Raw genomic sequence first — 15,725 nt, 5'->3', positions numbered from 1 at the left:
GAACGAGGAGATGACTTCTCAAGACCAGTCAAGTGTGTCCACACTACTTGTAAGTGCTCTCAGTGCTCTGCACTGAGATGGAGTCACAGGAACAAACAGAAAGCAGGAACAGAAATTCCCATGTCCAGACACTTGTTGGATGTCTACTTGTTGGATGTTGGAGTGCGACTAGACTTACTGGAATAAAAATTTGCACTGTTATATCCAGAGAAACTCTACCAAGAGAAATTTTCTACCAAGATATACTGATGTTATGTGAAGAATAATGTGGTTCAACTTGTCTGCATATGAAGGTCAGAGACTGAAACGGAAGATGTGGAGAACATGTTTTAAGAAGGGAAAATGATTTACAAAAGAAATAATGCATTTAGGAATAAAATGCTGGGAGGGTCTTGCAAGTCTGAGCTATAGCATAAAGCACAGACCAGATAAACACTAACCACCAGTAAAATGTGACTGCAGGTCTTGTACCAAAGACCACAGTGCTGTGGAGCTTTCTCTCCAAGGTGACATCTTACCCACTCTGAAGGCCTCTGGTGAGTGACCTGTAGGAGAAGACATCCTTCTGGGACATTTTAGAAGAATAGAGAAGAATGTCCACTGAGGAAACAAGTGATATATAGCAGCCAAGGCTTTATTTCTCATCAATGAATTGTCAAGCCAGTTGTGAAAGTTCACCCTTTTAATCACATTAGGATTCATCCACATTTAATCAACATTGTAAGTGAAGGTGCTCTAAATGCTTCTATAGGTGGAATTATAAGTTTTAGCACATTGCATTTAGCACATTCACCTTGCATTGCGACATTCAGGCGATTGCACTAATGCTGAGGTAAAATCCAAACTTCTATCACTAAACTTTATAAGCAAGCAGTTACTTCCCAGTTACACGGTAAGTCCATCTTTTTACATTTAGGAAGCTGCCTATTACAAAAAAAAAAAAAATAAAGTAAAATAAATAAAATAAAAATGCTGAAAATAATTTGATTAAAAGACAGCTCAGGTCATCTAGCAGTATTATCTCTGGGGCTGGTGGAAGCTGTGGCCTCGTGGTGCTTCCCTTCACCATCCAGAAGAGAGCTGCCAAAACATGAATGCTGTTTCACATGCAGGTAGCAGAAACATGCAGCAGCTCCCCCTGCTCTTGGTTCAATTATTTTTCCCTCTGCTGGCATCTGTGGTTACAAATCAAGGTTCAGGGCCCCACGAAGCAGGAGAACGACTCAACTGATGGTACTCGATCATGCTGCCAGATCTTCCACTGCTCATTTCCTGCAGTGCAGTCTGAAAGAAAGCTTGTTTCCATGCCTGAACTGGTCTGGACAAAGATAAAACTGAAGGCTGCCTAGTGACTACTGTATAAACATACAAAAAGCCTGATGATCTAACCTACAAGGCTTCAGTTATTTGGTATAATTAAGCAGAGAAGATGCCAAGAAAATAATTGCCGGAAAGTTTTCTTTTGACACACTTATGATAGAAATTTCTCAACAGCTTCGAGGAACTCTGTTGATGAGCTAAGCCCTTCCAAATCCAACAGATTACTCTTTTTGTCATGGAAGTGGAATATTTCAGTCTCTTCCTCATCAAGTTCCTCTTGAAATAGGTTTGTCTCTGAGGTAGGAATGATAATGATGCGAGGGACTGTATTGCTAATTATAGAGTCCAAGCCTCTATTATTTAGACTTTCTTGAGCTTGCATCCATGGAGTATCTGAGCCTCCTCCTCTGCTGACGTTGCTGCTATTCAAACCGACGGGCAGAGAAGCTGCTCGTAGGGAGCTGGCCACGAGTGCTTCAGGGGGACTGTGTAGGACTGACTGCCCAAGCACCTTCTCCAGACAGCTGGAGGACAGTGACACCTGGAGCGGAGACATAAGCTTTAGTGTCATCGTACAGCACAGGTCTATCAAAACCAATATTTGAAACATTCAGTATCACTGTTTGCTACTCGAGTCACCGGTCATATTTTCTAAACATTTGAATCACTAACTAGAAAGAAGGAAAATCATGATGTGTTAACATCTGCGGCTTGGAAAGCGGAATGTTAAAAGAAACAAAAGACAATGTGCTTTAATACCATCAGAGATCAAAAAGAAAGAAGAAAAGCTCATTCCTTTATATGAAAACAAACAAACAACAACAACAAAAAAAAACCTCTTTGCCATTTTTGACATGTCTCAAGGTACTGGATAACTGTACTTCTCTCTCTCATTGAAAAGATTTCAGGCAAGACTCTAGGACATTATACTCATGGTGTCTTGAAGTGGCTCCTTCTACTGCCTCATGCAAGCTTGGTAGCTTTGTACACTGGACAGTACTTCCACCAACGAAGAAAGGAAGAACAGCAACTGAGATTCTGCTTTACTAACCATTTCACATCTGTTTGTCTTCAAAGAACTCAAATTTCTAACTTGGCCCTGATGGCAACTCCTCTGTGACCTTTACATAACTCTTTCTGCACAGTATAAAAAACTAGAGTAAAATAAGTGAGCTTTGAAAGTGTTAGTTAATATTTAAATGCACTGGCAATGAAAGGCATGAGTGCTTAATTTTTGCTTGCTGTAGAAAATGATAGTTAAAGTCATAAAATCACTGTGCCAGATAGAGAAAGATGTTATAGATTCTTCCTGGGAAAAATCAACATTTAACGTACAATGCAGAGCTTACTTCATCTGACAGAATTCAGAGTAAGAGCAAGCTTTACTGAGATTGCTATAGAGCATCTTTCTGCATTCCAGTTCTACTTACTACTCTTAATATGGTTTTTAAGTACATTAATTATCTACACTTTGTGTGGGCCTCTTTTAACAGTTTTGTAAAATATTCCCTCTGTTGTAGATATACCTATGGCACCCACAAATATCATTAATTCAACTTTAGCATTCTTGAAGCATTCTGGTATGTAATTCCCATTGATTTATAGGGCCTTGATGCTGAAACAGCTTTTAAAATTGTTAGGCCAGATTGTAGCATGATTACAGTCCAGCATGGTGACTCTTAGGCCTCCGTCTCCCTGTAGTCAGTGGGCTGCAATTATTGCCTTTATGCTTACAAAATAAACAGTTCCTTAACTCAAATAAGGAAGGCTTTGTTAATATTATTATTTAGATTTTGGGACTGTCATTTTATAAAGTAATTTGGTAAAAATACATAATTGTATAGCATCTAGTTTGATTTTATAGACAAAAAGCAAATGCGTTTGTTTTCAAACAAATGTCATGTTTTTGCAAAATAAAAACCAGACTTTTTGCTGTGGATATCTCACTCTGTCAGTCTAGGTTTAAAATTAGATACAGGCATACACTGCTGCTTTATGAAGTTCTATTCCACGGGCACAAATTGTTTACAAATACCTATTGATAACGATTTCTCTAGCCACTCTATCTATCCACTGGAGGGAAGCATAATATGCTAAAAAGTGCTTTAAATAAACCTGACAGAGAAGTAAAATCTGTTCTTCCAAATCAAGACTGCAAAAGAATGAGAAAAACAAAAACAAACAAACAAAAAAAAACATCCCTGTCTGCTGTTTTAACTGTACCAGAAGGTTGGGTTTGCTCTGCGTATGGCTTAGTGGGCATGACACCACTTCCAGGTTTTCCCGTAGGGAGAGCCGTGCTAGCACTGAACTGGTCTAGACAAAGATAAAACTGAAAGCACTGGGACAGCTAATCTGGGGATGGTTTCAGCCCCTGCTGACTCAGTGCAAGGAGTGAAGAGAGAAGAAAAGAGCTTGGCACTGATTCATCTGAGTGACAGCCAATCCCCCCACTGCCCTGCTGAGGGAAGTCATCCTGGTCCCAGAGGACACAGAGCTTTCCCAACAACTGAAGCACTTGTTCATGACAGTGTTTAAAGCAGCACTAAATAACAGGTGCCCACTCCCTTTAGCGCTCCTGCTGGACAACTTCTCTGAGCAAGCGTAAGCCATCTTTCTCCTATCATAGGCATCTCTACAGGGCACATCGACACAAGGCCAGAGCTAACATCCGCCATTTCATGTTGGATAATTCCCTTGATATGAAACCTGGATGCACAGAGCACACCTGGCAACTCTCCTTTGAAATCAAGCATTCAAACCTACGTTATCCATATAGTAAACACCTGCATTTTAGTGCTTCCAAAAGGGCCTTCTCACTACCACGCCACGTTTGCTAGTGTCAGTTTACACCAAGCCTATTCCCACCCTAATTGCAATAAGCCATGAGGCTGGATCACATCTTTGTGATAGAATAAAGTCCTATGTGTTTCTGTACTTTGAAAACAACCAAATCTGAGACAGTTAATAGCTTTTTTTACTTTCATTTGAGAGATGTCTTTTTTTTTTTTTTTTGGCAACACAACTGCAAACACACATTATCATAAAATCACATAATATCCAAGTTGGAAAGAACTCACATGGATCATCGAGTCCAACTCCTGGGTCCCCAAAGGACCACCCAAAAAATCAGACCATGTGTCTGAGAGTGTTGTCCAAATGCTTCTTGAACTACGGGATTAAGAAATCTTTAGCTCAGTCAGTGAAGAATTTAGAGTTGCATTAATTTTTTTTTTTTTAGATGGTAGTAAGGTAGTTTTGTTAAAGAAAGCCTAAGATGCTTTTCCTAAAATATATATTATATATATATATATATATATATATATCTGTTTTGTTAAATCAAAGACTTAGGTGACCCTTCAGTAAGTTCACACTTGCATTTCCATAAGTGATGACTTTTGGAAGTGCCATAACTAGAATTCAGTCAAAGATAGACCAGCAATGCTATTAAAACACTAAAATAAACACCTAAAAATCATTTTTAAAGCTGCTATTTAGTTACTAGCTAACTGCTAAGCAGTTACTAAAATATTTAATTATCGAACACTTATGCAGACTGCCTCAGGTCTCGTTTCCTTCTACTTTCTTGTGACACCAAAAGCCAGTACCTGGAGATAATCTCTTGTCTTTGCCACTTGCCTACAACCTTGGACACACTGGGCTACTGATGGAGGGCAGTGGAAGCATGCAGAACTTTTGAGCCTGTGTTGCTTGCCACCACAACTGAAGCCAAGGCCCAGCTACAATCCTTTCATAACAAGAAGCTTTCTTGAGGCCAGGATAAAAGGGTCTACACTCATCCACATCAGTTTAAGTCAATATTTAAGTCAATATTATCAATTAAAGTCAGTTTACATCAATTCAATTGTCATCAATTGTCCAATTCAAGCAACCAGCTGCTATGACACTTGGGTTTAGTTCTTCATTTTTTTCCATCTCCTAAGAAGATAAACCACATGTGCCACAAGGAAGCTGTGGTAACTCATCACCACCTCCCCTTGACTTTCAAGGTATGAGACCTGAAAGCTTCACCTTTTTGTGACCACAGCAGTCATTTTACCAGATCAGAGAGACAGAGGAGGGAAGAGGGATGAAGAGCAAGGTGACTCTTGCAGTCTGCACAGCATGAGTTTTCACAAAGCTGCACTGCTCCTTTGCAGTTCTAGCAATGCCTTTCATGCTATCAGACCTTCGCTTAATGTTACAGCTTTGCTGATCCTCACTGGCAGGGAAAAACTAGCCTTTGGGCAGAAACAAGTCGTTTATAGTCATTTCAGGAGCTTTTAAATTTCTTTGGAACTGAAGAGCGGCCACCAAAAGCCTCTTCAAGCCCATACCCTATCTTCAGGGAGAGCTGAGCCTGTGAGCACCATAGAAAGGACATTCAGTAAGCATAAACCTGGGCCGCACACATAGCACCAACATCATAGAAACAAGGCTTATGGGCAAGAGGGTGGATGGCTGCCCCAGAAAACTGACATCCAGACAACCTTGAAAAGTGATAGAAGATGATATGGGAAGCCTGTCTCTACAGTCTTATCATCATCGCTGCACTTCCTGCGCTGCTGTTGTCAATCAATACTATTCACAACAGTTAGAGGAAAAAAAACAGACTTCTCAGGACTTGATCTTAAGGAGACATGACTGAAGACAGGGCAGATGCATGCAGGAACCATGTAACCGGATGGCTGGAAATTTCTAGAACACATTCAGCTTTAAGCTACACTGTCTCTACCGCACCAGAGACTCTACATGCCAGAATAGCTCCACGAAGAAGTAGGTGCTATTCAGCCCAGCCAATCCTTGTCTGTTGCAAATCCTAAGTCTTTTTGTTCTTGAAAACATAGCACTGAGACGTGCTTGACATTGTGCCACCACACAAATACTTATTTTGAAACTGGTTATACAGTAGTGGCAGAAGCTGACTTGCGGGTGACCTACTGCTCCCATCCTTAGCAGTTCCTCAGAGAATGGGGAATTCCTCACAGCAGGACACCAAACCTCCATGGTTTGGGCAAGGAGTGTGATGCATCCACAGAAGATGCTCTGAGTACTCACCATCTCCTCTTTCAGTGAGGGAAGGGTGGCAGCTGCCAGACTCTCCCACCCTTAGGGAGAAATGGGAGTTTCTTTCTCGTCTTCCCCCTCAACAAAAATAAAACATTTTATTGTACACTGAAAAGAGTAAAAAGGGTGGCTTCTATCATGTCAAATTCTGTTTTGCAGCCCTGACTTTGTGATGAAAGGAGGCTGCCACAATGTCAACATAAGGGTCGGGAAGGGAGGAACCAGAGCTGGGGTAGATGAACATGCAAAGAGACAAAGTCAACTTCTTACATTTGACCCTATTGAATCCTCTTTAATTCAGCTTTAGAGCTGTGAGCTGATCTTGACTTTCCAAAACCAGGCAACGTGTCATTGAAAAAAATTAATAAGGTATTATTGGCATTCTCATTACTCAAAAAAAAAAGAAAAGAAAAAAAAAAGAAGCGACAGTGAAGAGGACATTAGTATCGATATAAATAAAACCTGCAGATGAAACAGATGTACATAAAGACTGAATGATTATTCCAGAGATTACATGCTATAGCAAGATCAGACACTACAATGGAGATTCCCCAGCAAAGACAGTTTTTTTCCTTACCTTTTCTACAGATGCTGTGTTGTAGCTACAGGTCTCTGGGAGCAGATCTCTCTTCTCCTGACTCAGACTTGTTGAGAAAGAATGACTTCGTTGAGGCTGCAGTTTCTCATGAGCTGGCTCTACAGGGTCAAGCTCTACGTCACTCCAGGTCTAATTACAGATGGTGAAGGATTTCAGACATTACATCCTTTTTCAAATTCTAAAAGTTCTCAAACTTGAGCAGAAATCTTGCACACCTACAGGAAACTAAAGCTGTTCTAACATAGATCTCACATTCAAAGCTCCCACAGGCAGAGACCTGATTTTTGATCTTGTCATTTATCCTTATTTTTGTATTTTTATTTTTTATTTCTCTATTTTTATATTTTTGAAAATATTTTTTTTTTTTTTTTTTTTTTACCACAAAGTTATTCACTCTTTTTTATCTGGTTGCTTGTGTTATTCTTATAGTTGCTTAGTACCTGGTGTCTAAAGATGCGATCCCATTATCTAAGCAAGTGCAACCAAAAACTATGTTTAACATGCACCGTGGCATTTTGCATGACCATAATTGGTCCAAAACCACGAACAGGCACAGGTTCAAAACCACATTTGTATATGTCTCAGCTAGATGTGCAGACCACCCAGGACTTCACAAGCCCCACAGGCTCGGTTCTGCTCTGAACCACCATCACTGGACGAGAGGCAATGGGTGGGGTCTGCATCAATCTTCCAACAACGTGCCAGCAAGGAGCACAACCATGACACTGCAGCCATGCCATTCCATTTACAGGCTTGGCAGAGGCCATCAGTCATGCCTAACTGTGTGGAGATTTTTTGATTGAGTTCCTGTGGTATCATTCCACTACCTTACACAACAGCTTTTAGATAGGGATAGACAGATGGGGCTCCACACAAGTGGGAAGCTAATGCACAATTTCACTGCATCACCTTGCTCGTGCATTTAGGTATTGCTAGCCGTTTATTTCTCCTCCTTCACTTAATCAAACTAAATATAACTTCATATGACTCAAATATGTTGGCTCTTGGTACTGACATGTACACAGCACACCAGAAAGTGTTGCTGGGAACAGCTGCTGCTTTTACATTATTGCTAGTGTCATTCCTGCCCATCAATACATTATTGGAGCATTCCAAAATTTCACTCTGTGCTGCTGTCATGTGCAAGTCATTGAGCTGAGCTTTTATTTCAGCAGCTGTTCTTTCAGCTGAAAGCCATACAGCTGCACTGAGCTGTCAGTTGCCTTGAGAACAATTACTTTTGGCTGTGTCAGCTCGGCACAGCACGGCGCTGCGCATCGCTAACAGCAGTTGTTTCATTTGAGACCTGTAAGCAAAAGTTGTGCCAAGGGCTGAAGCCTCTTATCCATGCTACCCCACCTCTTTAAACACCAGCACCAGCCAAACACACACAATAACCCGCTAACCCCAATGGACCAAAACCAAGTAGTGAACAACTGTAAAGGACGGATTGGGATGCATGATCCAGCAGATATTACTGCATTTGACATCAAATAAAGGATTAATGGGGAGAGAAGTTAGGAACAGACTTCAAGTCAAGGAAAATTAATAGGCAAAGGGTAGAAAAAAAAAAAGTGAGGATCCTCCCTTTTTTAAACTATACTAGCACTTTTCCATGGTGCTACACATACTATCTACAGTGCGCAAATCAAACACAAGTCTAAGCAGACAAGTGGTCCCCATGATCTCAGGGTGGCTCACACGGGTGGACTGTTTGCTCAGGCTGTTAAACAATCCCATACAAAATACACTCTTTGTAGACTACTGGCACATTGATAAAGTAACCTGTCCTTTGTAATAGGGTGGATTCTTTTTATTAGGGCTCAGGCAGTAAGTCTTCCCCCTCAGGCGAATTAAAGTGTGTGGGTTTTTTTTTTTTTGTTTGTTTGGTTGGTTGGTTTTTAATTTTTATTCTTCTCTTTGATTTAATCACCATAAGGTCTGAATTTCTTCTCAGCACCATGGACATTCTGCTTACATTGCCTGGCATTGCTTGGTTTCCCAGTGAATGGTGTGCTTTTTGCTCAGGTGTGTTGGCTTTACTGCCTGTCTCCCATGAAAAAGTTCAAAAATCTCTCTGATGTTGTTATCTGAAAGGAGCAACTTTGAGTCTCAAGGAAAAATTTAGTGCTACATTTCCTTTTTTTTTTTTAAATCCATTAACATCTAAAAAAAAAAAAAAGTTGTATAGCTACTAATGAACCAGAGGGAATGTTGGATATGGATAATTGTCAAAGTCCAGTAGTTATCTATCACCCAAACAGTAAAACAGTAACAGTATTGATCTGCTCTGCACAGTATCTCATTCAAGATGGGTGTACTGTTCATGCTGTTTTCCCTTGTGGTCCTAGGTTCCTTTCCAACTCAAGGACCCCTGTCTTCCCCAAATCACTTGTGATTTCACTGAAGCGTAGCTGCATGGTCTGACTCTCAGTGACAGCCCCCTGGAAGCAGCAGCTTGCAGGGTGCAGCACGCAAAGAATCACTTCCTCCTCACTCAGAGCACTGCCACCTGGCTGAAGAGGAGAGCCAAGGGCTCACCGCTCAACCTGTCACGGCGATTTATACCTCTATGGAAGGTTACGGATTGTAGCTGCCACTCTGGGTGCTTTCTGTGCCAGGGCTGCCACCCACCAGTGCGGGTCCCTGTGTTCCCAGCGCCTCTGTGTGCAAGGCCAGCTGCTTGCGATGCAGAGGGGCATGCAAGGTCATGCCAAGAAGGGCTGTGAGGAGCCCCGAGAGACCTTTTTTTCTTAGCTCCTCCAACCCTCCTGCTATGAGACCTGCTTCCCATTTAATTCTGCTTGGTTGGAAAAGAGAGACAGGGCTCATGCTGCCATATTTTTTTTCCCAAAACGTAACCTAAATGACACGTTATACATGCTGAATTCCTAAGACATGAGTTTTTCCTTCAAAAAGACTCCACACCATTGGCAACTATACTCCAGCCCGACCACCATCCTTACTGAGACTTAGGGTACAATGCTTACAGAACACCACACCGCACATCAGGTGCAGGAGCCTTTCACTTCTCTGGGTTAAAAAACAGATAAATAAAGGAACAAGTTTTCTTGAACTTTCTTTAAAGTAGACAGGATAGGTTAGAATACTTTATATGGGAGATGGTTCTGTCCTCCATCTCCTTCACCTACTGAATGATGAGACAAATGGTTGGTGCTTGACATGGGGGGTGCCTGACAATGACGTTTCAAATTCATATTTAAGACTTAACCAAAACACCCATGCTCCATGTAAGCATCTGAATCAATCAGATATGCTAGTCCCAATATTTTTTTCTGATCAAAAATCATCATGGTTGAATTCACACAAAGGCTTTGGAGAAATGACCTCACATGACTAAAAACCTTTAGCTGAGAACAAACTCTTTTCCATTCTCTAATTTTGCGTATGTATTTATAGTAACTTATGCTTGGAGTTGGAGAAACATTATACGCACTTTCCTTGGTGGAAACAAGAAAAGACTTACAGCTTCTCCAGTGGAAACTGATGAAACACAAGTGCTCTTGGTCTTGCCAGCAAGAGACTGATGGCTGGAGAGAGAGGTTCTGAATGATGATTCAGTTATGGAGCCCCTCAGGAGGTCATTCTTCGATATTCGTATCAGGAACCGCAAGCACGGAACAGCATTGTGGATGGTTTTTCTGAAGGAAAATAGTAGAAGAAAAAGACAAATTACTTAATGACACACTGACGATGCAGCTTTGAAAATGGTGTGGTGACAGCACTGTCTCTTTCCATAATCTCAGCATGGTTTTTGTTTTTGATTGACTTGAAGACCACATGGAAACAGCATGGTATAGCTAGTGGAAAGTACTCAACTGAAAGGCCAAAAGGAAAATAACAGGTGGCTTCAGAGCCTTGGCTCAAAACACCCATGGAAGAGCTGCATGGATGAGTAGCAAGAACTGAAAATAGCTTGAAAAACATGATTGCTTCCAGTTATAAGGTTAACCCAGAAGACTTTCAGGTTAGCTACTATGAAGGTCTCCTCTGTGCTAAGACAGAGGAGGAGTGGACCAGAAAAATCAGATATTGCTATTTATTTGTATCATAGTAACTCCCACAACTTCTGTCAGGAATTAGCATCCTCTTCTGCTCTTCACTGGAAAAACAGAGAATGATCTAGGTCTGAAAGAACTTGAAACCTGCCTTAGTCATTAAAGTAAAACATCAGTAATGGTTAAACGGCTCTATTCCTCCCAGGCCTGCATGGAGCAGAGAGCCCAAGAGCCTTCCTTGGGCAATGCCAGCTGGCCTTGCTCCGCACTGCTGCCAAGGACTGGCAGGGTGATGCTAACCAGAGCATTGCATTTCACAGAATCATTACGGTTGGAGAAGATCTCTAAGATCATCTGGGCCAACCATCCCCTTACCACCAATCTTACCCACTAAACCATGTCCCTAAGCACCACGTCCAGCCATTGTTTAAACACCTCCTGGGACAAGGACTCCAACATCTCCCTAGGCAACCCCTTCCAATAACTGACTGCTCTTTCTGAGAAGAAATGTCTCCTCATTTCCAACCTAAACCTCCCCTGGCACAACTTGAGGACGTTTCCTCTAGTCCTATCAATAGTTATCTGTGAGAAGAGGCCCAAGCCCAGCTTCCAACACCTTCCTTTCAGGTAGTTGCAGAGAGCAATGAAGTCTCCCCCGAGCCTCCTCTTCTCCAGAACAAACAACCCCAGCTCCCTCAGCTGCTCCTCACAGGACTTCTGTTCCAGGCCCTTCACCAGCTTCGTAAACCTTCTCTGGACATGCTCCAGGGCCTCAATGCCCTTCTTGTAGCGAGGGGCCCAAAGCTGAAGACAGTGCTCGAGGTGTGGCCTCACCAGAGACAAGTACAGGGGGATGATCGCCTCCCTGCTCCTGCTGGCTGCACCATTCCTGATACAAGCCAGGATGTTGTTGGCCTTCTTGGCCACCTGGGCACACTGCTGGCTCATGTTCAGGAGAGCATCGACTAGCACCCCCAGATCCTGTTCCTCTGCACAGCTTTTCAGCTACTCTGCCCCAGGCCTGTAGCGCTGTATGGGGTTGTTGTGGCCAAAGTGCAGGACCCAGCACTTAGCCATGTTGAACCTCCGTCAGCCGTCATGCCATCGGCCTCTGCCCATAAAACTTTCTTCCCTCACAGAACAGCATTTCATGAAATTAAGGTTTACATGCTTTTACTTACTTTAACATATTTGTTAGTTCCAGTGATGTTCCAGATGTTTTTTATTTGTTTTTACTGGTAGGAATTGGTGGGTGGAGGTTTATATAACAACCTCTAAGAACCTCTCATTTCTCAAAAGCCAAGTGCTAACACAGAGATCCACACTGTATTTTCAGTTACATTCATTGCAGCATACTTTTTGTTGTTGTTGTTGTTGTAAAGAAATCCCACAAAAGGGTTCATTTGATTTCATTTGATTTGTCGAGATATTAAGATGCAGCAACAGCAATTCTCTGTGCAAAATAGCAGCCTGCTTTGGTAGCATTACACTGTCATTTTTATCAGTACCTGAATTCTTTAGATCCTGATATCTATGTGCTGTTTTCAAGTAAGATTTCAAAAGAAGTCAGATTTAACACAGTTCAGTAGTTCCAATGCAAAACTGCGATTTACTACTACCCCTGCCAAACCCCTGACTCTTGGGCCTGAACAGACTAGTCCATTAAGGATATTATCGGATAAATTACTTTAAAGGCATAATGTGAAAGATTAGAAGATTCAGAAACTATCCAGAAATGTTGATCTTTACATACATACTCATTACTCACTATTAAAGCAAAATTGCTCCTGCCAACATATTTTCACCAGCTGACTTGTTGGCAAACTGTAGCTGCTTTTTCAGTTTTAAAGCTGCATGCTTGTTTCACCACAAGGGACACAACATTACTCCTTTTCCTGACTGGATGAATCCCAAGTCTATAAAATATCTTCACAACAACTGCATAAACACTTCTGTTGTTGATATGTCTTGAAATACAAATTAAGAAGCAGAGGAAAAAAAAAATTAAGAGAGTCTCTGAAATCCTGTTCTGGCATGAGCCTTTTTTCTTAATACAGCCTTACATGGAAAAGCCAATGCTGGTAGGAAAAGAGTAATTGAAGCAGTACGCTCTATGCTATCTGCTTTGAAAATTCACTTGTAAAAACAATATAAGGAATTACTGAACACAACAGCTGTGATTCAGAAAAATAATGCCAGGTTCAAAATGTGTCAGACATCCACACACATCTTCTCATTAAACTCATGCAAGCCATGGGAGAGCAGTCACTCTCTATTCTAAACTAAAATACTCTTTAACCTTCAAAAACTAAAATGGACTCAGGTCTTTTGGAGGATGCAAAAGTCTTAGTTATGGTAGCAGATATTGTCATACAAGATAAGTGTTGTCACCATTTCTGGGTATATTTCCTCTAGCCTTCTAAAAAGCTTTAAGGTTTATTTGTTTGTTTACAACCACGCCTTCATTCATCAGATATTCACAACAATTAGCTCTCTATGTTCCAGCTCCAAAATCACCGTTTCGGGCAATGTAACAGCAAATTTTCCACTTCAAGGAGCTCAACAGACCTTGTGCAGACGACCAACCCTGCCATCTAGTGGCAATTCTACATTTATCTTCATGGCATCCCTGTCTTTCCTCCAAAAATTTATCACATCCCTAAACCTTTTGCTGGATTTTTGGAAAGCATTTTAGAAGCTTTAATAGGTGTGACTGACTGCCACTTCTTGAACACGTTTCTCAGCTGAAGCTGGGAGAGCACTTCTAAATAAAAAAGTTGCTTTCAGAAACGGTCAGTCTCTGGGATGCACTGAGTAAGTCTGTCCTTGTTTGAAACCATTCAGCAGAGCACTATGCTGTCTTATTCTCTTACAAAAGAATTTTATAAATCTTTTTAGGACCACACAACTGAAGAGCCAATAATTTTGATGTGCCCCTACTGCACATCTCCAGGTCCTAGATAGGCCAAAGAGCAGTATTTCAGTCTTTTATACAGTGAGGACACAAATGGGTGACCTTTCTGCAGTGCAAGGTGGTTACTTCTCACACTTTTCCTAAACACTGGAGAAGGCTGGTCTCTCAGACACCCACTGGGATGTTTGAGAACTGTAAAGAAGTTATTAATGGAGATTATAATGAACCTTCTTCTGGGAAGGGAAAGGTGTCTGATTCATTGGAGGTGTCTTTTATGGGATATTACCTTATCATTCTATTCACTTATTCTTATAGGTTTCCCATCAATTCGACAACATACAGATATTTTTTGTACAACTCACTGTTACCTCACCTCAGTGGGAACAAACTGCAGTCAAAGGACCGGGATAAAAAGCATAATTCATACCTTTAGGCTCAGAAACTGACTCACTGTCTGGGAGAGAGGGAGAGAGTTAAGAAAGAACTAAAAAGGAAAGAACAGTTAGCTAACAATTCAGCTGGTTGAGACTGAACAGTTTTTGGGTATTTGTAAGTGATGTTGTGCTGGGCTAGCACAGTTGTCTGTGTTAAAACATACAGTAATTGATATCCATAAAAATATGTACATTTTGCCCACTCAACCATATTAGTGTATTATGAAACATTATATATATGCATATATATAAATAAAAGTCAATGCTAATATTTTTGGTAAAGGCAAAGAATAGAAAGGCTCTCCAAAAGTTCATCTGACACAACAAAATAAATGTGAAAACTGAGCTCTTGGAATAGACTTCTTTCCACAAAGGAGAGTATTTCAGAAATGTTTGCTTTACTTTTTGAAGACAAATACTTACTGACCAAAGTCAGAAAGCCTGCTAACCAAAAGGCAGTATATTCAGGATATTTGAATATATCCTTTTCATTTCCAGGGATCTCCACCTGCATTATCAGCTTCTTAGAGCACCCACTTGGCACAGAATATCTATGAAGATACTATTTGCTTCCTACAGAGTTTTTCCCCAAATCAACTAGTACTGAAGCTTCAGAGAACCAAGTTTTGAACATTTGCATCAACTTGATGATATGATTTATAGGCCACACTGGTGGTGATCCATTATCTGTGGAGTGCTCTTTAGCTGATATGGCAAGAGATAACGCTGAGCACCATCATGTCCTCCCATTAGCTGTGGTGACATGCAGCCCCATCAGAGCAGAGATGTGAGGGGAAAGAAAAGTGAAGGGAGGAAGTGATACCCTCTGCGGGCCACTCTTGAGGCCACATCTGGAGCTCCACATGCAGTTTAGTCCCCCCTGTACCAGATGGACACGGGGCAGGGTCTGACCACCAGCATCCATGGGTTGGAGCATGCACTGCACAGGGCAAGGTTGAAGGAATAGGGGTTGTCTGTTGATTTTAAAAAACACCTTTGCATGTAGAGTTGTACACATACCTATATGCTTACTGTACCTGTATCTGGGGTGAATTATTGCGTATATGATGGGGTTGTAGATTGCAGAAGCTTTGGCAATAACAGCTGGCACAGATTTGGAATACGGAGTTAGTGTGTTGCCTCGGCTAAAACAAAGGAAAAATCATTACAGGGAGCTATGCCATGGATTAATACTAATTTACTGAAACATATCAGTCCTTTTGACTGCTTTTGTTTTGTGGTCTTGTGGTAAGAAATACTGCTGAAAACTTAATTTTTCAAACTCATTCTTTGCTCAGATGAAAGGCTTGTTTTTGACAGTATATACTTGGTTTCATTTACTTGGAAGAGGTGAAAGACGTGCAAGTAATCAG

General features: G+C 41.3%; 1 protein-coding gene across 18 annotated transcripts in view; it reads right to left on the bottom strand.

The window, feature by feature from the left end:
- Nucleotides 1–618: 618 nt before the first annotated feature.
- The window catches only part of LOC137856401 (melanopsin-like), a 76,761-nt gene continuing 61,654 nt past the window's right edge, over nucleotides 619–15,725 (bottom strand). For 16 of the 18 annotated variants that reach the window (XM_068681752.1, XM_068681750.1, XM_068681743.1 and 13 more), the window contains 4 exons: nucleotides 15,390–15,497; nucleotides 10,473–10,647; nucleotides 6,965–7,114; nucleotides 619–1,861 (listed from right to left, as the gene is read on the bottom strand). In XM_068681752.1, the coding sequence (XP_068537853.1) occupies nucleotides 1,472–1,861; nucleotides 6,965–7,114; nucleotides 10,473–10,647; nucleotides 15,390–15,497 (823 nt within the window). In that variant the 3' untranslated portion in view covers nucleotides 619–1,471. Of the gene's footprint in view, nucleotides 1,862–6,378; nucleotides 6,466–6,964; nucleotides 7,115–10,472; nucleotides 10,648–15,389; nucleotides 15,498–15,725 lie in introns of all 18 variants that reach the window. The other 2 variants (XR_011096427.1, XM_068681757.1) reach the window with 2 other exon arrangements.

This window comes from Anas acuta, chromosome 4 (genome assembly GCF_963932015.1).
Source record: "Anas acuta chromosome 4, bAnaAcu1.1, whole genome shotgun sequence".
Classification (NCBI taxonomy): domain Eukaryota; kingdom Metazoa; phylum Chordata; class Aves; order Anseriformes; family Anatidae; genus Anas; species Anas acuta.
This window is presented reverse-complemented; position numbering and strand designations above follow the sequence as displayed.